Consider the following 24,131-nt stretch of genomic DNA (forward strand, 5'->3'; position numbering starts at 1 on the left):
TATATCCGTTCTGGACGTGTCATATACAAATCATAAGTTCATGCATGGTTCGTAAGGTATCATTTCAAATTACTGCATACAAAGAAACCTGGATTGTCGTATCGTCCATACTTAATACTATACTCGTATTGCATGAAAATTAAGAAACAAGGTTGAGTCGCTTGTTAAGCACCTCTCTACGTCCTGGCTGATACTCTTCTACGCTCCGATATCGCAGGGATATTCGCCTTGAGTTCCCTCTCCTTCTTCCACTCCGCCGCGCTGTTCTTCGCTCGAATGACACCCATGATAGCCAAAGCAACAGCTTTGAGCGTTCGTTTGGGCCTCGGTGGCTCGGGAACAGGGTATCCCATCTTGGCGATCGCTCGAAGGGTTGCCTGTTGATCCAGACTCATACCTCCTACAAGCAGTAAGAGGTATCGCTTTTGCAATGTCAGGGCATTTCTGAAGGTCGATTCCCTCGTGAATTTGGCTTTGAGGTATCGGATTTGCGATGCCAGCGAACGTGATTGAGCTTTGAAATGCGCTTTCTGATCAATCAGGGCTTGTGAAGTTCCACTGCGAACAAATGTGAAGAAGATCGCTATGTCAGTTTCAATTTCTCTCTCTCGAATTAAGACGCCTGGAACTGCCATAAATTCAGATCCGTGGTCAACTCACCTGTCGCATTCGTGGGTGACTTTCCAGTGTTCTAGACTATCATGCCTTTTCTTCACGTCTTCAAGTTGTTTGGCGGTTTGCTTCTCATTCTCTTTGGCCAATCTCAATTCCCGCTCCAGGCCTCTCAGTTCCGCTCGATGCTTGTCTACCGAAGTGCTTTGCTCTCTCTTGAGCGCTTGAAGTTGATGACCGAACTCTTCACTTTCGGCTCTTTGGACTTGCAGATCCCTCTCGAACACCTCAAGCTCTTCTAAGACATTTTGACGTTCACTTTCGTATCTTGCCACGCGAGATTGGGCTTGCTCTAGGGATATTCTGGTCTGCGAGAGCGTGTCTCGCAGTCTGTCCTCCTCTGCTCGAGCTTCTGACAAAGTCGCTTGTAATGATCGGACAGCTTCTTTCTTTTGAGCAAGGTCGGCTTGAGCAACGGCTGAAATGGCGCTTTGAGCGGTCCTTCGAGAGAGGGATTCGTATGCTCGCTGTTCTTTCGCCACGTCGCTTTCCAGCTGAGTGATTCGAGTCTTCTGCGATTGCATGTCCTGCTCATGATCTTAGCTTACAAAACAAGCATGCGTGGGCCCAATTGATCGACTCACCTTCAGCAGACCCTCTCTTTCTCTTATCACCCGACTCATATCATCTTGCGTGGACTTCAAACTGTCCTCAGCAGCTTCGGCAGCTCTATCCATCTCCGCTCGGAGACTGTCCACTTCAGCTTTACTCTTCAGCCTCATCTCTGATACCAGATCTTGCAAACGGCCGTTATCTCTCTGTATTCGAGATCGTTCGTTCGCAATGTCGGATTTGAGCTCTTCCATCTGCAGATGAACTGCTTCCAACGCACGCTGCGTCCGTCCTTCATTCTCGCGTCTGAATTATGACACAAGGTCAGCCGCAGTCGCGATCCCAGAGCGATGTGACTAGCTCACTCTCTTTCCTCCCTGTCTGCACTGACAAGAGCCAAGGACGCCTTGTTTCGCTGTAACAATGCCCTGATCTCGTCTTCAAGCTCGCCTATCCGCTCTTCAGCGGCCGCCAACTTCTCGGCGAGAGCGACGGCGCCCAGACCAGCTGATTCCAAACGGCTGAAATTGCGATCGAGCTGGTCGTTCGCACCGCGAAGCTCTTCCTGCAGGTATTCAAGCTGAGCTTGAAGAACAGGTTCGTTCGCATCGCCGATCGTGGTCTGCAGCCAAGATAGCTAGTCATGACAAGTCAGCTAATTTTAATGTTTACGGCGATGCGGTCTGACTTACTTCGCCTAAAGGTCCTGGTGTTCTAGGAGTGCGCAGTGATGTGATGGCGCGATGCACTAAAGGAGTAGGCCGTTTGAAAGGTGATCCGGCGTCTTTGACACCTGCTGGCGTTGGGGCCGCTGAGGGAGACATACCCCTTCCAGAGGCTAATCTATCTGCCAAAGCCGCTTTCTCCCTCTCCAAAGCTTGAATTTTTGCATCCCTTATGTCCAAAGCAGATCTGCGGTGGGGAGTGGCGTTCAAATCATGCTTGAGGCGACCAATTTCCCGATAAGCTTCGTCCAGGCGTTCTTCCAGCGCAACTACGAAGCTGTCTTGATTGGCCGATGTGTCAAATACACCAGCAGTCTTGGATGTAGGTGTCAAAGATGAGTTTGGCGAAGTTGAGCGTCTTTGCGATGTTCTCAAAGCTTGGGCGGCGATGTTGGCGACTCCCAATTTGCCTTTCAGCATCTCGATTTCTGCTTCTTTCTCCGTGATGCTGACATTGAGCTTTTGCAATTCCTGTCGTACAGCGAATACTTCCTCCTCAGCTTGGACATTGTTTTTCGAGTTGTCTTGAGCGAGACCAAGGTCTGCTTCGAGCCCCTCAACCATATGGTTCAATTCCTCAATTTGACTTTGCTGTTGACTAAGCTGCAACTCCTGGTCCGAGGCTGTTTGACGTAGGATGGCTGTTTCTCCATCCAGTCGTGCTAGCGAGTCTTCAGCTATGGATTGAGCTTCACAGGCGGTTCTGAGCTCGTCCTTCAAGGCGTCTATGGCATCAGCACCTGCTGCATCTCTCGCTTCCTCTAGATCTTCAATCCTGTTTCGCAGCTCCATGATCTCGCTTTCTGCTTCTTCTACTCGTTGCATCAACCCCTCCTTTTCTTCTAACATGTGAGCTGAATGATGTTTGAGGTTGTCGACTTCCGTCAATCGCTTCTTGCATTCGGCAGAGGAGACTTGCAGGTCCACTTCGAGTTCGTGAATTTGCTTTCGCAATTCGTGCTCCCTGGCACTTGTGCCTTCGGTAGAGGTCGACCTTTCAAGTCTCGATTTTTCGCTCCTCAATCGATCTGACTCAGCTCTCGCATCCGAAAGATCCTTTTCCAAGGCCTTCACTTGATCCTCGAAGCCTGTACATATCTCCCCGAATCGCTTCGCATGAAGCTCGGTCTTAGCTGAAAATTCAGCATGTAGTCCGATTCGAGCATTCTCCGCCTCTTCCAATTGGGTAGACAATAAGTGGACTTTCTCGATCAACTCGGGGGAGCCGGATTGTTGGGCTTCCGCAATTCGGTCTTGCAGGTTTGCAATCATTTCATCCTTCTCGTTCAGACCTTCTTCGAGAGATTCTAACTTTTCCGCCATTTCTTCCATCACCGCGACATATTCTTCGGGGGTCACACCGTCAAGTAGATCTCGAGCCGATGTGAACGGTTTTTCGCTGAGCTTCCGATTGTTCAGTGCAGATAGCTGACTGATCAATTCAGAATGGTCTCCTTTCGTACTGTTTCGACCGCTCGGCGATTTGATAGGCCATTCGGGTAACTGCTGAGACATGTTGGCGGAAGTTGAAGCGGCAGCGTGATCCCCCAGTACATCGACATCTTCCACCTCGATACCGTGTTGATCAAGTATCCCTCGCAGACGCTCTGCCTCATCCCTCCATGCTTCAGCTTCTCGAGCAAGATCTGCATTGGATTCGAGTAATTGCTTGTTCATGGCATTCAGATGTTTATGTATCTTGATTCCATCCGCGCGAGAATCAGAGAGACCTTTGAGCGATCCGCCTCCCGGTGTTGACGGCCCCGTGGGCAGGAGAATGGTTGGAAAGGATGTATTGCCACGAGAAAGTCGACTGTGCATGTGGGACGCTCGCTTGTCCGTAGTCAGATCTGCCGACGAGGCTACCGATACGAAGGATTGGTCGACTGTCTGATCTACAGTCAATCGGCTTGTCGATCCAGGTGTCGCTGCTCTGCGCAAAGATCGTTGACTGTTTCCAAAATCACTACCCTCTTCCGCTATTGATTCGGTATCGGGGGCAGTTGACACCCTTCGCAATGGATGAGGAGTACCTCGGAATTGCGGTCGAGACCTTGCTGTAGGGCCAGTTGAACCGAGAACAGCTAAAACATGGCTCTTGCGTCTTTCTGCATCATCTAGTGGAGCTCTTGGAGTCGTATTTTCGGTTCCCTTATTGAGCATGCCCAAAGGTGACGGCGTCATAGGATCCGAAGGAGTATTCTGCACCGTTGCGGTGACATCGTGTAGCACAGTCGTAGGGATCGACAATGAGTCGTAACTGTTCTCACGGGACTGTAGGTTCCGTACTGTCCCTGGTGTCGTATATTGTGCGATGGGAGATTTAGTTGGCAGATAAGCATCTCTGAATTTTTGAGGAGAGTCATATGCAGAGGGTCCAGCAGACTGGTTTGCTTCTTCATTGGTTGTGTACTCGTGTTCTTGGTTATAATCCCATGTCCCATTCTCGGGATGAGCTTCATCGCCACTTTCTATATTGTATTGATATTCACCGGTGACTTCGTACTCCTGATGCGCGTCTGGTCGGGGCGTCATCATGGATACATTTCTGACTGGACCCTCAGGCGTGCTGGCTGCTTCGCTGACATCTGTACCTGACACTTCGCTTCGGGAGAGGCTTGGTATTCGTTCATTACGCGGGAGTGGTAACGCGGTGACGACTGATGATTGTGACGAAGCCACAGGTGGAGTGGCAGGTGTAGAGGGAGTTTCCAAAACAGCTTCGAGTTGCTGTGGAATCGCCGAAGGTCCCCTTTTGCGTGGACGCTCGAGTAGCACGTTTCCTGACGATAGACGTCGTGTGATGGGCGTTTCCTCCGGTGGCGGAGCGAAAGATGATAAGTCAGAAAATGATTGCGAATGAGACACCTCTTGAGGAGTCTGTATAGCATATTGTCATTGATCATCCATGCGACCGTCCAAAAGATGAAACTTACCTCTGATCCATCATTCAACGGCACTGACTGCTCTGTTCCCAGCTTCATCCGGATCTCATCCCCTGAAAAGCTTCCGCTCATTTCACCAGGCGTTTGCCATCTTTGACTTCGCGATACACGCGTACTATTCCCCAGAGAGCCTGTGCCACTTTGTGTCCTTTCATGGCGGGACGCTTTGCTGGTCGCGGCCGTATGATCGGAGACGCTCGCCCTCATCGAACCGGACAGCGACCTTGTTTGATGCGACTGCGGGGTCGAAGTCAGAGCTGTGGTGGGTGCATAAGGCGATGGAGTCCCCTGTCTTGGTGAAGCCGCGATTGGAGGAAATGGAGAGCCAGAAGCAGTGGAGAAAGAATCAGCAGACGAGCGTGTACCGCCTGTAATGGTGATGGAAGGGGGTGGCCCATTGGCCTTTCGAAGGGGATGAGGAGTCGCCATATCCTGGTGAAACACGTCAGCTGGAAGTTTACTGTGAGGCGGAATGGGTACTAACCGACTGTGACATCTCATCAACAGGGGAGCGCTGTTGTTGATAGTGGTATTGATCATCCCTACTTGACTCGGCGTTGCTCATACTGTCATAATCGATGTCATCGTGCTGGAAACTGGGTAGCGAAGGAAGCTCCATGTCCTCGAGTTGTTGAACCCGTTTCAACACCCGATCGGGCGTGTCGAAATGGTATGCCATGGCGCTTGCTAGCTATGCAAGATACGCTGATTAGTATCGAAGAAGGCAGTCCAGATTTAACATAAACAACAAACGGATAATAACCAAACAAACAAATCAAGAGGACAGTCGCGTGTCAGGTGAAGCAACATGAGAATTGACCACGTGGATGAACCGTGATAATTGCCACATCATGCACTGGGGAGGGTCAGTCGATTCGGAAGTGGAAGTGGCGATCAACATGAGTTCCGTTGTGATCCGATTGATTACGATTAAAGTGTAAAAGGAGGAGGCGGGTCTAATCTTTTTTTGGTAATGCAGGGTTGTAATCAAGTATCCATCGTCATTTGGAGTCTTTTAGTCGATTTTGACCAAAACCAACAAACAGCAAATATCATCAACTCACAAATCATCACAATTCATCTCATCCTCCTCGACATCAGCCTAGCCAAGTCTCATAATCAGAGACAAGACAATGTCTCACAGCAGAGCCACCTTCAGATAAGACATCTAACATAACAACCAGAAAAAACAAAAATATCAGCATAGACACATCGTAGCCCTCAAGAGATCGCTCAAGATGCAACCTTTTCATCCTCCCACCCCTCAATCTTACCGATCATCCTATATCCCATCCACACCAGACTCCCCCACAGTAGAAAAGGAATCTCACATTGGTACGACAGTAGATGCTCGACAGGCAAGAGAAACAGCCGATGGTGTAGTCCGGGATTACGAAGAAAAGAGGGATCGGTGAGTCGCCACCTATTTCTCGCTTTGGTGACTGAACTGATTTTTGCCATGTTGCAGTCTGGCAAAAGCAATCGATTCGTCTCTCTACCTCCTCTCTGATCTCAAAAACTTCAACGGTGAACAATGGACCGTCAGATACCCTCACCTGAAACCTACCGAACATGCAGAAACCGGTCCATGTAGGTTGCTTTTCTCCGATTTCCCGGCTTTTGCTGATCTATCATCTCACCTCGCAGCGTCATCTCGCCCCGGTATGAGCAGGCGTACATTGACATTCGCGGATGAGCCTGCGCACACGACCGATGTTGTTCTGAACTCCACTCCTACCATTCGACGAACACTCAAACGATCTCTCACGCTGGCCCCTGCTCCGCCTTGTGAAACGGTCACGACGGTTGTTCAATCGGTCGAGGAGCTCAAGCGTCTTGACGAAAATGAAGACGATTTCTCGATATTACGTTTGAACCTGAATATGGGTGTTGCTCGACATGCCAAAGGTCTAATTTCGCACCTGGAAAAATCGTCGATCTCCGCTCTTCTCGACAACCGTATCACTGCATCTCTGGATCATCTATCACATCTGCAGAAGCGAGTATACGATGCTCAGTCACGAGTGCTTGTCACTGGAGACTTGAACGCGGGTAAATCGACCTTGATCAATGCTCTTCTGCGCCGAGATGAGGTCATGCCTACGGATCAACAGCCTTTGACAACCCGATTTGTCGAGGTAGTCAGTGCGAAGGAGAACGAGGATAAGGAGGAAATTCACATTCTCAAACAAGCAGACAAGTATGACCCTAAAGACAGCGCAACTTATTCAACAGAAGATGTGTCAAAACTCTACGAAATGCTGATCGATGCCGAAGACGATGCGTCAAGTCCATCCCTTCGAGTCTTCCTGAAAGAAGCCGATTCCAACCTCGCCAACCCTTCGATACTGCATAACGGCGTGGTTGATATCTCACTCATCGATGCACCGGGTCTCAATAGGGATTCTATCAAGACCACGGCCAACTTCGCCCGACAAGAGGAGATCGATGTTGTCGTATTTGTCGTATCAGCTGCCAATCACTTTACACTATCAGCCAAAGAATTCATCTGGCAAGCCGGTCACGAGAAGGCTCACTTGTTCATCGTTGTCAACCGATTCGACCAGATCAAGGATAAAGCTAGATGTCGAAGATTGGTGCTGGAGCAAATCAAGCAGCTTAGTCCCAAGACTTACGAGGATGCTGCGGATTTGGTGCACTTTGTTGATTCGGCCAAAGTAGCGTTAGGATACGGAGAAGCGGAATCGGAGGGAGACGAGCTCGATGATGCCTTTTCACACTTGGAGCACTCTCTTCGATCGTTCGTGTTGGTTAATCGAGCCAAGTCTAAGCTTGGTCCCGCCCAAAATTACATCACACACCTTCTCGCCGATGTAGAACTCCTTGCTGCGGCCAATTCGCTAGTCGCAGGGAAGGAGAGGGTTGCGGCGAGAGACGAGATCGCCCGAGTCAAGCCCGTCTTAGAGAAGATGAAGAAAGGCAAGGAAGGCTTGGAGGAGTCTCTTGTCGGCGAGGAGGAGGCCGCCACCGACAAAGCCGCTGGACGAACCAAGTTAGCGATGGAAAGGGGTCTCGAGCGAGTCGGGCGAGGAGAGCTGGCTGCTCCCGGTCCAGGTCTGACCCTCCCCAGCTACCCGGGGTTGTTAGGTGCATGGGACTACGCTGCGGAAGTCAAGCGAATTTTATTAGCTTCTCTCGATTTCGCCGTCAGCTTAGCGGAAGATGATGCTCGAAAACTTACATCGGAAGGCGTTGACGAAGTTATCAAACTCGGCGATACCCATTTACCAGCGGACGTGGAGCGAACCAACCGGAAATTCAATCCTCAAGCAATGTTCACCCCTCGCGCAATCCGACGACAATCCAGTGTCACTTCGCTAGGTCTTGGATTAGCTGGACAATCTCAACTGGTCGAAGTCAATGTTACGGATATTTTCGACCTGCAACACCATATACACCTCGCTCGATCTGTCATCCCCTCAACATCAGCTACCTCGCACGAGCTGGTCCCATTCTCTACCGAGGTGGGCGCTGCATCGTTGGCTGTAGGAGCTTTCTCCATGATCAGCGGAAAGACTCTTGGGTTGCGCGCAGTGGTTGAAGGCATCGTGCATTTCTCAGACTTTGTTTCCAACCCTGCCACTCGAAAATGGATTGGTCCAATCGTAGGAGTCTTCACTGCTGGAGCAATTGCATACGTCGTCTACGAATTACCACGATCAATCCCTAAGAACGTTGGACGACACATCCAGTCGACGTTGACCACTTCATCCGGTCAAGCCCAGACCGACGATGCTTCGACGCCATTCGCCGAATATCAAGCTGCAAGAGTCAGCAAGGAAGTCAGAAAGGTCATGCGATTGGCAGCCTGGGACCTGAGGGAGAGGTTCAGAGCTGCTGTCGAAGCACGAGGTGAAGTTGTCAAAGCCAGTGAGGAGATCGAGAAGAAGGCTACAAAGGCTTTGGAATGGTTCGATAACGTGGAGAAGAGAGTCGAAATTATAAGAGAGGAAGTTGGTATTAAAGTCTGATGAGAGTCTGGATCATCAATTTAATAATGTTTGAACCGTCCACGTAATTGCGAGAACTCGGAAGGGGAAAGTAAATTACAGTATAGGTTGTGAAAAAAATCTTGCAATCAATCCAAAATCAGCTCGCCTAGTGCTTCTTGTCTATATACCTTTGTGCTATCATATCTGTATCAGTCTACCCACATTCTTTGATTTAGTTGATTCAGTAAGATCATGACGATTTGAGCCGGTTATATTACTGCTCCACTCTATGAATAGTATATGTGTATATGACGAAGCAAAACGGACAGCTTGACCATGGTAATAGCTATAGCTAGGTTCGCAATGTTACCTTGATGTGGGAGCCTAGTCTTCGAAGATGACCCCACTTCATCTGATATCGCCTTTAAGGAGAAGCTGAACCGGGATACGAGTATATCTTGCTGGTGGTCCCAAGTGCGACTCGTGGTGTTGAAGTCTCCCGCTTGACGGCCGCATCTGGATAGCATAGCCCTGTCCCGGGCGATCTGCATAGCTGTGCGCCTGAATAATACCGTGATGATGCCATCATTCCGAATTAGCAGGCAATGTTTCTCAGCTTGCCTAGATTCAAATGACCCAGGACGATCTGGACTCTCTTGGAGCTTGGTCTGAGACCACAAATCATTCGAAACTCATTCGTCTAACGATGTGAGCATGTGAGCAATCAATAAGCACTTCTTCTCGTATACAGAGCTCGACAGACTTCAGAAGCGTACCGGTGACATCTCTCCCATTCTGCAGTCTCAAAATTGGAAGAAACGGAACAACATCTATAAGTGAGATAAACACATGCGAAGCGTGATGTGGACCCAAGGATATGCAAAGAGGCTTCCCAAGCATCTAATTTCTTTAACCCAATGTCTGGTCTTTCGAGAGGGCATATGGAGGCATACGCCATATCCTCGTGACCTAAAAGATTGGAACAGGAGGTGACGCAGAAGGACGTCATTGCATTGTCTTGTAGGGTATGTCCATGGCTTCGAATCCCTGCCAGTGCTCACTGAAACATTGGAAAGAGGGACTGCAGAAGCACGATCGAGAATGCTATGGCGTCGCGATGCGCGAAGAATGATACGATCTTAGCTAAGATGATAATGGATGCTCTGACCGAGTGAAGCAAGATGAGTCCATATCAAAAACAGCGGCTACAAATGTCGCTGCCGCTACTCAGAGGAAGGGGTGACGTAAACGAACATCGGCGGATTATGTATATGATCTATGCATCCTGTCCTATGAATACCTGACAAACAGGAAACGAAAATGAACCAAAAATATGTAGTAGATGACGACCAAAGCCTGAAACCTAAAGCCATTCGACAGTTCCAGGTGGTTCCGACGTGATATCACATACGACCCTGTTGACTCCCTTGACTTCGTTGGTGATTCGTAATGCGTTTCTGCGGCAAGGAGCCATCCCGTGGTGAATGTGCTGCAAGCAATGAGACTTGTGAAATAAGGGCGAACTTCAGCTTTCGAATACAGATTACCCCGAATAGGATACTTCGTGCTTCCGACGGTGGCAAGGCAATATGGGTGCAGACCCGCGATGTTCCTCTCAAGGGGCGCGAAAAAGTCCTGTGTCGAGCCGATGCTGGAGCTCTTAATAGCCTTTTGCTCATATTGGCGGCTGCCAGTCATTCTACAGGCCGCAGTTTGTTCACCCTCCATGTAGGTCAAATGTCACCGACTATGGTCCGAGATTAAGGCTCTCGGAGGAGTCGACGTGGCCTGGCAATGATACAATGTTTCAGCGACTGGCTCGTTGATGGACTGGTGAGGGGATTCATGCCTGCTTGGGATCAAGCCCGATTGTGAGCAGTTTTTTCTTCGTCAATAGATATCAGACGATACAGCATGTCTGTGCTATTTCAGTGAAAAATCGTTCCTCCAGCACCGATGCGGACGAAGGGCAAAGCAGACGGCCCGAATGGACACTCGACAACATTTGTCGGATCGGTTGACATTCCGAATGACATTCCTGAGAATCGCGGTTACTGCAACAGAAACTCGTCAAGTCTCGAAGGATTTGAGCTGTGACGCAACCTCTGGCCTGATGTCACCCAAACCAGACGTCGCGGAGCGGATTGGGATCATGCGCTGTGCTGTGCAGGCTTGTTGTACCGATATGGTCTCTGTGAATACTTCTCAGTACACGCCTACGACACACAACATGGCATCCAAAGTGCGCTTTCCCGATCTATCGGGCTTCCTTCCTCACTGTATGTCCTGCATCCGCCGCTTGTATACAAGGTCCAACGGACGGAAAGCGTACATCGGCGACCCTCAAAAAGCATGCTTATGACCCCAATTCCCATGCATGAAGTATCCTGATTTTGATGGGCAAAATGTGTCCCACACGGAGACTCCTGTTGATTGCCCTTCAGTTTTACCGCCACCCGTTTCGGAAATCACTTGTCGGATTCGGTGCCCCCCTCGTTTTGGGTGCTTCCCTGTTTTAGCGGACCCTGCAAGCACATTGAGTCTACTTGCCTAATTTAGTGCGCCCTCCTTCCGTTTAGGGCTTGTGGATTGTCCGCACGCACACTGCAATCACACCACCATGCATGTTGCCTTACATGCCAGCAATCCTCGATGGGATCGAGAGACTACTATGCTTTTTTGATATCACCATCGACTGGAATTATGGGCGTCATCTGGCTTGTGATAGATCCGGTTTAACGCCAGTCAGTTCCTGCTCTAATGGACCAATGGGATGCCGCCGGCGGCGTAGACGCAAAAGAAAATGCGTCATCTCTGCCTTTACGCTGTTATAGACCAAATCTGGCCCATGTATGTTATCGGTACATGACGCCAGTGGCACTGTGAAGATGAGCGGTGATTAGGTGTTTAGGTGGAGCGATAGCGGCATTTACGGGTCCATTCGTGAGAATATTGCGAAACAGGGTCCAAAGCAGACAAAAGACGATAACATTGCCGAACAGGAAAAAGAGGGGGAACAAGAGAGGAAGAGTCAGGAATGAACCTCAAAAGATGACGCGGTAAAATGGAATGAGATTAAACCATGTACACAGACTGATTCCCTGAAATTGGGATCAAAATTTTCAACCCTGGTTCAAAACATCAATCAAAATCCGTCTGTTATCTCGACTTTTCTACGCTGACTCCGGTGCTATCTCTCTGCGTTTCTCAGCTAGGCGTTCAACGAGATGAACCTGAGTTCGGGCATGACTAAAGGAAACAAGGGTTGACTCAGGAAATTTAGACTCGGACTAACCTGAACTCATCGATCAGACCACCGTCATCACCGTTTTTCACGCCTTTCTGCTATCTGGTATCTGAGAACGGCGCTTTTGGGGTCGCCATCGCTCGTATCATCTCCCCCCCACTCTACAAGCCTTTGTTCCCCGAGCTGAGCCAGATGTATACATATAAAGGCATGCATTCGCCTCTTCATCTCTTCGCCTTTCTCTTTTCTTTTCTCATTCACCAGAACCAAATAAAACAGACTTACCACTTTTCTATTCTCACAAGAAAAACCACCTTATCTATTCACGATGTCTGGTCAACGTTATAAGCAAGCTTCCATCTTCACCGCCGATGGTGTCTTATTTGATATGGTGAGTGTCTTATCCATTAGCTGACGTACAATCCATCGTGCTCATATCATGTCTACGTCACAGGACGGTACTTTGACCGATTCCATCGCTGCTGTCGAAGCCGCCTGGACCGCCAAGGCCGAAGAGCTTGGTCTCGAGCCTGAGGAGGTCATCAGAGCCACTCACGGTCGACGAGCGAGCGACAACCTTACCGAGCTCGTGCCAGGGTTGAGGAAGGAACACACCGAGCGAGTAGAGCGAGAGGTCGAGAGTGAGTATCTCGCTATTCAACGTGTGTCTTACAGCCACTAACTGTTCCTTGTCTATGCAGAATTCGAACGATCCATCCTAACTTTCGCCGATACTCCTCCTTACTCTCGACGAGGCTCATTGAGCTCTGCCCGATCTCGAAACTCTTCCAGCTCCAGTCGTCGTTCTTCCTCCTTAACTCCTTTAACCCCTGTCAGCAATACACCCGACATCTCCAAACACCCCATGTTCCAGATGTCTACTTCCGATACCCTCAACATGACCAGCATGAAGCTTAGCTCTACCACCGTCGAGGAAGTTGCCGTCGTTGACGAGACCCCCTTCGACGAGGACGAAGCCGATGACATCATCGACATGTCCGTCAAAATCCTTCCTGGTGTCCGAAAATTGATAAATTCCTTGCCCGAGGGTAAATACGCCGTCGCCACTTCCGGTGCCAAGACATATTGTCACGGTTGTCTCAACCGAACCGGAATCACCATCCCTAAAGTCTGTGTCACCGCCGATGACTCTCGATTACTCCGAGGAAAACCTTTCCCCGATCCCTTCTTACTCGCTGCTTCCGACCTCGGTATCGCCCCTACTCGAGCTGTTGTCTTCGAGGACTCTCCTTCTGGTATCAAAGCCGGTGTCGCTTCCGGCGCCACTGTCATTGCCGTCTGTACATCTCACACCAGAGACAAGATTGACAGCCTCGGCGCCCATTTCGTCGTTGACACCATGGACCAAATCAAGGTGGACCACCTCGAAGACGGTCAACTCCAGTTCACCGTAGCTTACTAGATAACTTTTTTCCACCCACCTTCCATGTCTCCCGATCAGTTGATCACCTTGTAGCTTATAGATCATTGTTTCCATAGATTATGCTTGCTTGTGCCTATAGAATATGTAGATCTTGTCGATGAATAGCACATGATGACCTATTAAATTTTCCTCGACCAAGCTCAGTTACCCGGTGTGGAGGTGGTCCACGGCTCAGCAGACCGGGCGAAAGTGATATATCCCTTCCGGTGGTTATGTCAACAATGCTGTTGTCCATCGGTCGTGCTATATCACAGGAATCCCAGAGCTTTCGAGGTAATATTATGTTCAAGATGGCGGGTTGCGAAGTTCGTGTATACATATATACATCACACAGATGAGAATCGGATATGAAGTGGAAGATGTTCGCTGAACATTCGACAACTACAGCATATCTCAACATCATTACTGTGATCGTGTAGCAATAATACCTGTCAGCTATCTAAAATGCCTCCTCAGATTCTCGCGCGACTAAGCAAGCGAGCTTGTGCCTACCACATCACCGATTCAGTGAGTATGAGGGAATTTCTCGTGCCTCGAAAGTAGAGCTGATCCAGTGTCGATCAGGGCGGCAAGTTGTACGATTCAGACGGTAACGTCTGCGAATCGTTGACCAAGGACGACAGGATCTTCCTGGCTATAGCCTTGTCGATATGTGAGCAGATCGTTGATCTGACACAGTCGGCGGACCTGAAGCTGATAGCTTATCGCAGGTGTATTGGTTTTGGCAATACTCGGAGGGATATACCTGCGCAAGTTATATCGAGCCAGGGCCAAAGACAGAGCATCACAGTTGGCTTCGGAACCCAAGATGTCAAGTATGGGAACACCCCTCATGCGACACGCTGGATCTTTCGCCTCTCTATCCCGACAGACATCTCGAGTTCCCGCATCACCTCTATCCTCTGATTCCAGCCACTTCAGCTCGCCCACTCCCGGATCACCATACTCGCCTAACCCAGAAAACTTCCATTTCCCTATCCTTTCTGCTGATGGTCACCTCTTACCACCGCCTCCAGCCTCCTCGCGTCGCTCACCGGTAGAGCTCGCCGACCCAAGCGCTCGTCCTTTACCCCTAGCGCCCAGTAGTACCAGTTCCACCGCACCTCTTTATGCACCGGTCCCCAAAAGCACAGAACGATGGAGTTACAGGACCCCCTCCGAAGATTCGCATGCGAACGTCTACCCAGCCGGCCTGTATTCGGGGGTCGAAATCAGACGGGATGGTTCAGTGGAGATTATGAGGGACGACTACGGGATCGAGACCGCCAATATCAGATCATCACCCACCATCTCAAGAGTCGATCATTCCCTCAGTGGGTATGCGCCTCAGAGAGCGACATTCTATCGAAGTCTCTCGGCAGAAGGGGACGATCTGTCCATTTACGATTACGTCTCGGATGAACAACAGCACGGTAGATACTGAGCAGAGTCCAGGAAGGGAGAAAGCATGACGACAGAATCTTTAGGAAGGCCCAATGTGCCAGAACACGACTGATACCCCTAATTAGGCCACGCCAAAATACCCTAAGACATCTCTGTACCATAGTGTAAAACATGTATAGATGTATATCAATTGGTCTAAGCAGCACCATCGCTTGATCAGGTTGGAGGTGCAGGGACGGTTCGAAGTATGTTGCAAAGTGAAAATTCAAGAATGCGTTGATGTCATGTGGTACTACCCTGTTACAAGATTATAACGATATAACTTATACAATACGATCTCTAACGAGACAAAGAATTTTGGGCCTGTAATTGGGAAAAAAGATCCTACAAAACAGCAGGCAATCAGTATTGAATATTCGCAACTGAGCCGGAAATGATCTCACTTCTCCTGAATGATCTGACCGTTCCGGTAAGCCATTCTCCCTTAGAATAAAGTTCACCAGCATGCCCATTTGGCTCGCCGTTATCGTCGTTGATCCAGGAGGTACAGCGGGAGCTTCAGATCGAAAGTCAGCCAGAGACCCTGGATATGCTAGACTCACCTCTGATCTTCGGTTTTAAGAATTGATGATGCAACAATTCCGGTATTGTCAAGCGGAACTCCTTCTTATATGCCAGGCATCTCTGCATCGAGTCGATGGCCTCGGGACTGACGGACACAGCAAGCGACGATGGCTCGATCGGATGACCGTCAAGCCCGAGAACGACGGTGGTCTTGGGAATTGCCATCTCCGGGTACTCGATTATGTGGCGAGGATCTGCGATGACTTGCATCTTCGCCAGTGGCCCGCCACCTATGTGTTGAAAAGGTGGACTTCCGTAGATCATTTGATACAGGATGCAGCCCAATGACCATACATCGCTAGGATATGAGAGCTGTTTCTGATGAGCACGGAGTCCATTTGGAAATAACTCACCTTCAAAACTTTTTGGTTGTTCATCCGCTGTATCGCCTCCGGGCTCATATAATTGACTGTACCAATCTGATCCTAATCAGCGGTGTCCATTGTCCCAGCCACTCACTTGTTGGTCTCGCTGAATGTTGACCGTATCATTTGCGACCGCCTTCGCGATACCGAAATCAATGATCTTCAAGCGTCCTTTCACAAGTACGAAATTCGCAGGTTTCAGGTCGGTGTGCACGACATTCTCTTTATGTACAGCTTGTACCGCTTCCAACATCTACGACAATCAGCTGTGATCTAGTGTAGCATAACTCACTTGTTCCCAGTACAGCCCGACAAAATTCATATTGACCGCTTTTCCTCGTTGCTCATCTAATAATGCCGCGAAATCGATTTCTCCACATTCCATCACCTGTTATATAGCTCAGCCTCATATATCGTTGCTCAAATGAGTAGAATACTCACCATCATCAGCCTATGAGGCCGATTGCCCGAATTGAAGGTGATTTGATGATCGATCAACTGTATAACTCTATCGTGTCCCCGTAATCGTTTGAGCAGCTCAATCTCGTTGGTGTAGCTTTGATACGTTTCCGCATCGGCTCTATCCAGCTGTACCAGCTTGAGAGCGTATATTATGCGCTTCTTCGGCGGAGCAGAATATAAAACCGAATAGACGGTAGATGATCCTCCTTTCCCCAGCCGTTGTAAGCGCTCATACGGAACGGAATTCACCTGCGTCATGAAATTATAGTCAGCTTGAATATTGTGTTGGACTGGCAGTACGCACCACGAAGGAAGTTCTGGTAGTGGGTGCCGCAGGCACAGGAGGAGCTGGTGCTTCCACTACACTTGTCTGTCCGAGCATAGCTGGAGCTGTCTGCTGTGTAGCAACGTTTGATCGGAAGTCCGGTTGGTCATGTACAGTCGGAGCAGGGCGAACAGCACGCAATGGTTGCTGCTCCGGAGGGCTTGTCCGTGTAGGAGCCGGCGGTGATCTACGAGCCGTTGAGCGGACGGGAGCTGCTCGAGTGTACCTAGGGAGGGGTTGAGGTTGTTGGTCGGCATACCTAGGATTTGGCGGGCTTGCGCGGATGTCTTGCGAGCCGAACGGGCGGAACGGATGCACATCTTCATTGGGTTGATTTCGAGCTGGCGTATGTAGACCCTCGGGCACAGCGTACTCGCGAGCAGTGCGACCAGTCGCTGACTGGCCCCTATCATACTGAGGTTCTTCATCGAGCGCATCCGCGGCTGACTCGTATCGGCCGACTGGGGAATTGCGATGCCGGCTGGAGGAGGACGCATAGCTTGGAATGAGATCAGCCTGATCTAGCTGTGTTTGCGGTTGTCGGATTTGCGTTTCTACCCTGTATATCGGGGAAGGTGCTTTTGGCGGGGGTGTTTCTGGGATCTGATCAGCGCCTTATGCGCTTGACGGCAAGCAAGCCACTCACCGATCAATACAGGACTAGCTCTTTCCACTTCTTCGTGGATCTCCTCTGCCTCCAAAGAGGCTGGTATCACACGCCTTGCAGGTCCTCCGAATTTGGATAGTCCTCCTAGCCTCCTGCCCGTCGATCTAGCCGTCGAGGTTAATGTTCTCTCTGTGATGCCTGGTGTCATGTAATTTGAACTGCGAGGTAAGGTTGACGAAGAGGTTAGGTCCTGAGGTATTGAAGACGATGACGAAGTGTGGGTCAGGCCTGGCCTTAGAGTAGCCGTGTGAGACGCGGTGCTCGAAGACAACTATCGAACGAGTCAGCTTCCAGCGGTCTTGATGGATGACGAGCAAAGAACACATACTGTCGACGCCTCCTCAATAGTCAGCATGCCATTGTCATCTCCTTCGTATCTGGTTCTACTGATCGGGGCAGACACAACACGCTGAAATTTCCTGCCTCCAGCGCCATATATCCTTTGAGATCCCCCACTTCCACTTGCACTGCTACCAGAGTCCAGACCGTTCGAAGACGTGGAGCGCGTTCCGATCGACAAACCACTGCCGGGCGGCGTCGGTACAAGCGACGAGCCAGACACGGTAGACGCATCGGTCAGTGATGAGACCTGAACCGAGGAGAGAGACGATCTCGCCGAATGCGTTCCCCGGGGCGGAGGTGTTGCTCGGGAAGAACGATTGGCAGCTGTTGGTGACTGTGCGGGAGGTGACAGAGAGGTTGGTCGACTTATTGACATCGTAGCCATACGCGACGACAGAGCTTGTCCATTCACAGCCTTTGGTGCAGGTTTAGGCTTCTTATCTTTGTCTAGTGCCCAGTCGAAGTGGAAATCGGGAGTCTCGACTTCGATTGAATCATCGTCATCCTTGAAGATACTCAAGTCGCCGCCCCGGTTCTGTGACGACATATTGAGCTGCAGTGCACTGAGAGGGGCTCGGTCGACTTGTTGTTGTGATCTTGCTTTATTGATCAATGGTGCTGAGGCCATGCTACACTGGAAACGAAGGCGTTGCTCGATTTGCGTCGGGGATGTTGCAGAGATGATGGCTTGGTTGCCCTAGGGAGATTAGGTGAAACGCGGCGCACGTATGACCCTAGTGGTCTTGCCTATCCGTCGAGATCCTTGAGGAAGAAGGTACGAGTCTGTCTGTGTACTGCTGAGAATGGTGATGATTATGGTGATATGTGGGGGATGAAATGATGAAAAGCAAGGCGCGTGTGCTTGTTTACTTTTTAGCTGACAACTCGGATCAGGTCATTTTCAGGTACCAATCAGACAAACACGTGGCGATACAAGACACAAGACCAGTAAAAACATTATTCTCATCGATGCAATGGCAATGCTATAAAGCAGCAGAGCTCAGACGACAATTCTGATTACTGATTTCATATCATATTCTTCTAGAACCCCTTTCGCCTGGGATCGTTCGCTACGTCTTCTTTTATCTTTAATCTCCTACAATACCACGTTCAAATTTATCTATTGGGACCAAGGCGAAGACTTGAATGTTTCGGTTTGTGAAGGTTGTCCAGGTCAACCAGGTGGGAACATGGACGAGAATGTCTAACAAAAAAGGGGATAATCAATCGGATATTCGGATGCTGAAAGTCCATTCCTCCACCATAATTAGAAAAGCAAGTTGGAGGTTTTAACTGATTGGGACAATATGAGGATGACGTGGGGTTGGCAGATTGTTTAAACAGGAGGCTTGGGGTATATCGATATGCAAAATGCTGGACGGGGTATCAATGATGAGGCGCTGGGCGTTGGTTGGTTGTGAAGACTATGACAAGGTGGAGTACAAGAATCTGTGTTGAGTTTTTGGGTCAGCACGAGCTCAAGGGAGTGATTTGAGTTGTCACATCGTTATGCTTACAGGTTGTTTGTAGCCGCGATCTAACCGAGAGCAGTCAGCACCGAAGACACACACTTCATGGTATATTACTCACAGCTATGGTGTTCTCCCTCGGATGCCAGCTCGCATGTAACTGTCAATAGTCAGCTTGGCCCTGTTGCATATCACACTCACGATCTTCTTTGCAAAGTCGATACCCTCGGTTTGCATGCCTTCCTTCTTTCCCGGAGCCTTGCCTCTGGCTCCACCGATTTTCTTGGCTTTGAACGCTGATTTGTCCGCTTGTAAGACGACATCGTTATCTCCATTGACATCGTAAATGCGGAAATAATTGTGATACGATCCGGTCAATACTTGGCTAAGGCAATGTCAGCCTATAATCATGCAGAGTCTTGTCTCCAGTAACGTACCTGCCATCACCACTGAAAGTACACTCGAATTTATCGAAGATACAGTCGTTCTCGTACAGGTCACAGAGTTTCTGCCTCAAGTGATCATGTATGTTGATAGTCTTGACAGGCTTGTTCTCCATGTTGATATCCCATATCTTCAGCGTCAGGTAGTCTCGAGACAGAATATATCGTCCATCGCGGGAGAATTTGACATCGGATATGGATGAGATGATTTCTGAGAAGAACGACTTCTGGGTGGGATCTTCTTCTTCCTCAAATTCTGCGGATTCATTCGGGTTAGCATATTCTCCTCAGGCAAAAATCCTCTTGAATCCGTTGACCTACGTTTGGAATGCTGATCACACAAAGCTGAGTCTCTCATATCCGCCAACTTGATGGTACCCTTTGAGCTAGAGTACATGAACAAGTTACAATGTATGGGATGGAACTCGGCAGCAGTAATGACTTCAGTCAACTCCTCCATGTTAACAGGCTTGATATCAACGATGTCTGCGGAAGGGCTAGTTAGCAGTTTGTCGTGTAACAAGGTATCGTGACTTACTGAAACTTTGATCGCTGATGTTCAGGTTCCAGAGATTGATCCTGAGGTCATCCGCCGAGATATAGGTTTCGCCGTCCGAATTGACAGAAATGGAATTGATGTGATACGCGTGGGCGTTGGCGTAGACTTTTCTCGGGACGGCAGCAGTGATGGAATCATGCGTGGTCATGCGAGGTAGCCTGAGTGGTGGTTGCGATCCATTCCCAGTACCGGTATACCCATCAGAATGATTATTCTCTGCAACAACCTTGATTTGCTTGTCAAAGACCTTCCACAATTTGATTGTTTTGTCTGTCTTAATGATCAGTAAAGGTCTGATGACGAAAGACATCAAGTACTTACCGTTCGTACTGAGTAGAAAGTGAGCTGCGTTTTGTCTCTTGCACCATTTGATCCTATTAATCTTTTCCTCTATTTCTAATGATTTTAGGTAATCAAACTCCGGCTCATGCGATTGAAACTGAAGTCGATGGCTCAATCAGCAATGCGTACAGCGTTTCAACTGCGGGGATCACTTACTTCCGTGTAAAATTTGTATTCGCAACCCCGTTTCTGAAGTTTCAGATGTCAGCGAAAGCAGTGTTATTCTCATGGAGGAGGGACTAACCTGCTCGTTCCTCTCAAACAAGACAACACGCCCACCCTTATCACCCGTTGCAAGGTAGTCTCCCGTGTGATCAAACTCAACAGTCGAGATGATATCGGCTGATGTGATAAATTATGGAAAGGTCGTCAGTATGGTGTACAAAGGAGGAGCAGGTCGATTACCACTGACCCTCTGTTATGTCTTCTACATCGCCCTTGTCACCAAAGCATTGGGCGAAACGCCACGAGCTGGAGTCGCCAGCCTCCATGACGGTTTAGAGATGAAGATGAGGGTTATGGGAGGTTTGAAGGGAAGAATGTCACGTCGTGTCCAGCTTCGATGGATGATAAGCGGGATAGTTGGTGGAGTGTAAGATATGGTGTAATCGAGTTGAATTGGGGGAAGACGCGGCGTGAAAAGTTAAAACGGTTGGATCTCTTGTTGAGGTCGTGGTCGCGGTGCGATGACTGATATTCGCGCTGCCGTTTTTGATACGTGACGTTGATATGTTGATAATTGGCTCGTGTCTTGATATAGATGGTCAAGTAATGTTTATCGTATCAAATTATGGCTGAAGTTGTCGTGACGATGATGATGATGATTGATTGACTGAGTGAGTCTTACTTGGGTGTTTTAGGAGTGACTCTGCTGAGTGGCATGTGTATGTGCACTGGTACTGGTGAATTTACTTCCATTCCATTCATTTCATTCATCCCATTCATGATTATGTAATGTAATGCAAGCGAAAACCTCTTCCTGATAGACCTCCTCACCGTGTGCTCAACTATCAGGCAGACACACGGCTTCATCATTTCGAGTGATGTCATAGCATCAGTCGAGTTAACTACTCATGCTCTGAAATGGGATCGTCCTCGCCTTCACCGAGATGATTCCACGACGTTAGATGCATGTGCTTGTCAAATTGCTCTATTCGCATGGTGTTATATGCTCAAACAGTAAGCATTGACGTGATGATTTACGTAATGCCCATTAGCCCAGTCTCATCGAAGCCGTTTTGCGTCTTGCCGAATGACAGCAGAAATTGATGCATCCTTCATCATCTTCTTGGGTCTAGCTCGGATGGGATGCAAAATCATCCATTATGACCGACTCGATAGATCCATTTCAGCTGAGCCAAGAGCTAGAGCCGTCGCATCAAGGCGACGTGAAAGCTGTACTGACTATCTCCGATGATATGATAGCTTCTGCTTCGCGGGATTCCAGTGTAGGGATATGGACAAGAAATGGAGACTCAGGCGTATGTCTCTCTGAAACATGTATGAATCCAACTAACAGCACTTCAGTTCGAGCTCAAATCTTTGCTGAATGGACATCATGCCTACGTCAACTCGCTAGCATATATTCCATCCACTGATGACAATGTCGACGATGGTGCGTGAATACCCGCTTTCGCCTGAGCTAATGCGCTAGATCTTCTGGCATCTGGCGGGAACTCATCTGTCATCCTTCTTCACTCCCTCAAGACCCTCGCTTCTGAAAGTCAACATTGCTTGATAGGGCATAGCTTGAATGTATGCGCCTTGGCCTTCTCGACTGAACACCAGAAACTTATCAGTGGAAGTTGGGATCAAACCGCTCGCATATGGTCGAGGCGTTCTGGAGAATGGAAGATGGATGTCGTTCTGGCAGGCCACGACCAAGCTGTGTGGGGCGTTTCAATAGTCGATTCAGGACCAAAGACCGGCTGTTCTCTGACCGGTGAGTCTGATGAAGAATGTACAGAGCTGATAATATGTAGGATCTGGTAAGCTGGCCGAAAATTTCTATCTGGATTCCGCTTGACACCATAATATGGTCAGCCGATCGCATGATATTCCTGTGGAACGAACAAGGGGAAATACTACAACGCTTCAAGGGCTCGCCAGAACCGGTACGCAGCTTGGCTGTACTCCCTGGAGGCGAAGCTTTCGTTTCCGCTTGCAACGACAAGTAAGTTCCGCTAAAAATCAATTCAGCTTCATTGATGACCTTCCTCGTCTGTTCGAACATTGTAGTTTAATCCGAATATGGAATTTCGAAGGAGCGGTTCTTGACAGCTTGAGAGGACACAAGGATTATGTCTATCAAGTTACTCTTGGTTCGCAGGGGATGGATTTCGTAAGTTGCGGAGAAGATCACACAGCGGTAAGCAGATCTTGGCGCGTGGAATACTATTTCTTGACTGATGGTATCTTTAGAGGGCTTGGGAAGGTGAGTGTCACCACGCGGAATGTAGTTGACTCGATCAGAGGGCAAACCTCCATCAACGGTACTGCACCCGTGCCAGACGGTCTGGTCCGTGGCCTCTCTGCCGAACGGAGACATCGTTACTGGCGGATCCGATGGTCGAGTACGCATCTGGTCTAGGCATCCGAATCGAAGAGCAGACCAGGGAACAATCGATGTACGTCGTCCCAACGTCGGAAAGACTAGGCTGAACTTTGGCTCAGGCATATATGCAAAGAGTTCAGGACGCGATGCCCAGGTATGTTATCGACATTTGTTGTCTATCTTCAAAGCTGAATAATCAAATCATTCTTCAGTCTGCCTGAAGATAATGAACCTGAAAAACCGTCGAACCAGCCGAAAACTTTGACTATCGACATCGACATGAAGTGAGTTTGATGGCATCATCCTCCAGCCCATTGGTTTCCCGTGGCGTCCGGACTTACACATCAACGGCTCCTCCGTTTCTTCCTTTTGTGCCCCTGCTAGCTTTGGTCTGCTCGAATGTCCGTCTCATGCTCCGGCCAAATCGCTTCAATTCTGACCTCTGTTTTGACAGCGACGAAGACCCGCCTATTCCCCTCCTGTTCAAAATCGGAGGTGAGTCAACATTTACTATTCTCAAGGCATGCAGGACCTGATCGTTATCTTATAGCCGATCCCCGCGCCGCAGCGGAATCTTTTGGAAGGGAACATAGCCTTTCTGATAACTACATCAATCAGATCGAAGCATTCATTCGAGCTCATCTCGACTGAACCATCTTCTTGATGCGGCTTAGCTCGACATGAGAAGCTCAACTTCAGAATTCTTGGAACAAAAGCTCCGCCTACGGTGGCAGACTTGTATTTATGAGTTACGGAACATTGGCGAGGTGAACGAGCAGAATATCAAGTCGCCGCTTACCAACGACTCTTTATAGACAGCATATGCACACATTGATCGTAACATGGGCCAGTCGCTGCTGTTGATACTGTAGCAGGATACAGGCGAAGTTTGGCACAGACACATTGCCAGGTTTGACTGGAAGCAGGGAATCGTGATATGCATGTATAAGAAATCCGGTTCGGGCTACGCTCGGACACCCAAGTAGCCGAAAGTCCAAGTGGAGTCCACCAACCTTGAATTTCGAGAGTTTGACACATCTTTCATCCCCCTACCTTCA

The 24,131-nt window shown here is 49.1% G+C and overlaps 7 protein-coding genes across 7 annotated transcripts; 4 read left to right on the forward strand and 3 right to left on the reverse strand.

Annotated features, from left to right (window-relative positions):
* Positions 1–176: 176 nt before the first annotated feature.
* Positions 177–5,573, reverse strand: I303_106764 (uncharacterized protein; the record flags this gene model as incomplete). Its single annotated transcript, XM_065969434.1, has 7 exons — positions 177–558; positions 661–1,199; positions 1,257–1,530; positions 1,590–1,861; positions 1,917–4,829; positions 4,886–5,326; positions 5,379–5,573. The coding sequence occupies 7 exons, from the start codon at positions 5,571–5,573 to the stop codon at positions 177–179; spliced, it is 5,016 nt and encodes a 1,671-aa protein (XP_065825506.1).
* A 559-nt stretch (positions 5,574–6,132) lies between these two features.
* I303_106765 (uncharacterized protein) lies at positions 6,133–8,886 on the forward strand (the record flags this gene model as incomplete). The annotated part of the gene is made up of 3 exons (XM_018411849.1): positions 6,133–6,305; positions 6,363–6,484; positions 6,542–8,886. 3 exons carry the CDS (start codon positions 6,133–6,135, stop codon positions 8,884–8,886), a joined length of 2,640 nt encoding a protein of 879 aa, XP_018259050.1.
* A 3,536-nt stretch (positions 8,887–12,422) lies between these two features.
* I303_106766 (uncharacterized protein) lies at positions 12,423–13,517 on the forward strand (the record flags this gene model as incomplete). The annotated part of the gene is made up of 3 exons (XM_018411848.1): positions 12,423–12,485; positions 12,549–12,735; positions 12,796–13,517. 3 exons carry the CDS (start codon positions 12,423–12,425, stop codon positions 13,515–13,517), a joined length of 972 nt encoding a protein of 323 aa, XP_018259049.1.
* Positions 13,518–13,982: 465 nt separating this feature from the next.
* I303_106767 (uncharacterized protein) lies at positions 13,983–14,961 on the forward strand (the record flags this gene model as incomplete). Its single annotated transcript, XM_018411847.1, has 3 exons — positions 13,983–14,045; positions 14,103–14,190; positions 14,249–14,961. The coding sequence occupies 3 exons, from the start codon at positions 13,983–13,985 to the stop codon at positions 14,959–14,961; spliced, it is 864 nt and encodes a 287-aa protein (XP_018259048.1).
* Positions 14,962–15,260: 299 nt separating this feature from the next.
* I303_106768 (uncharacterized protein) lies at positions 15,261–18,253 on the reverse strand (the record flags this gene model as incomplete). Its single annotated transcript, XM_065969435.1, has 9 exons — positions 15,261–15,305; positions 15,365–15,477; positions 15,524–15,863; positions 16,005–16,153; positions 16,199–16,298; positions 16,352–16,621; positions 16,677–17,293; positions 17,344–17,635; positions 17,693–18,253. 9 exons carry the CDS (start codon positions 18,251–18,253, stop codon positions 15,261–15,263), a joined length of 2,487 nt encoding a protein of 828 aa, XP_065825507.1.
* Positions 18,254–19,130: 877 nt separating this feature from the next.
* I303_106769 (protein phosphatase PP2A regulatory subunit B) lies at positions 19,131–21,010 on the reverse strand (the record flags this gene model as incomplete). The annotated part of the gene is made up of 11 exons (XM_018411845.2): positions 19,131–19,155; positions 19,224–19,243; positions 19,297–19,335; positions 19,377–19,560; positions 19,613–19,874; positions 19,940–20,104; positions 20,157–20,447; positions 20,499–20,616; positions 20,676–20,708; positions 20,764–20,861; positions 20,932–21,010. 11 exons carry the CDS (start codon positions 21,008–21,010, stop codon positions 19,131–19,133), a joined length of 1,314 nt encoding a protein of 437 aa, XP_018259046.2.
* An 834-nt stretch (positions 21,011–21,844) lies between these two features.
* Positions 21,845–23,724, forward strand: I303_106770 (uncharacterized protein; the record flags this gene model as incomplete). The annotated part of the gene is made up of 10 exons (XM_065969436.1): positions 21,845–22,000; positions 22,047–22,134; positions 22,261–22,461; positions 22,563–22,692; positions 22,758–22,887; positions 23,030–23,146; positions 23,193–23,227; positions 23,286–23,357; positions 23,528–23,568; positions 23,624–23,724. The coding sequence occupies 10 exons, from the start codon at positions 21,845–21,847 to the stop codon at positions 23,722–23,724; spliced, it is 1,071 nt and encodes a 356-aa protein (XP_065825508.1).
* Positions 23,725–24,131: the final 407 nt, after the last annotated feature.

This window comes from Kwoniella dejecticola, chromosome 8 (assembly GCF_000512565.2).
Source record: "Kwoniella dejecticola CBS 10117 chromosome 8, complete sequence".
Taxonomy (NCBI): Eukaryota; Fungi; Basidiomycota; class Tremellomycetes; order Tremellales; family Cryptococcaceae; genus Kwoniella; species Kwoniella dejecticola.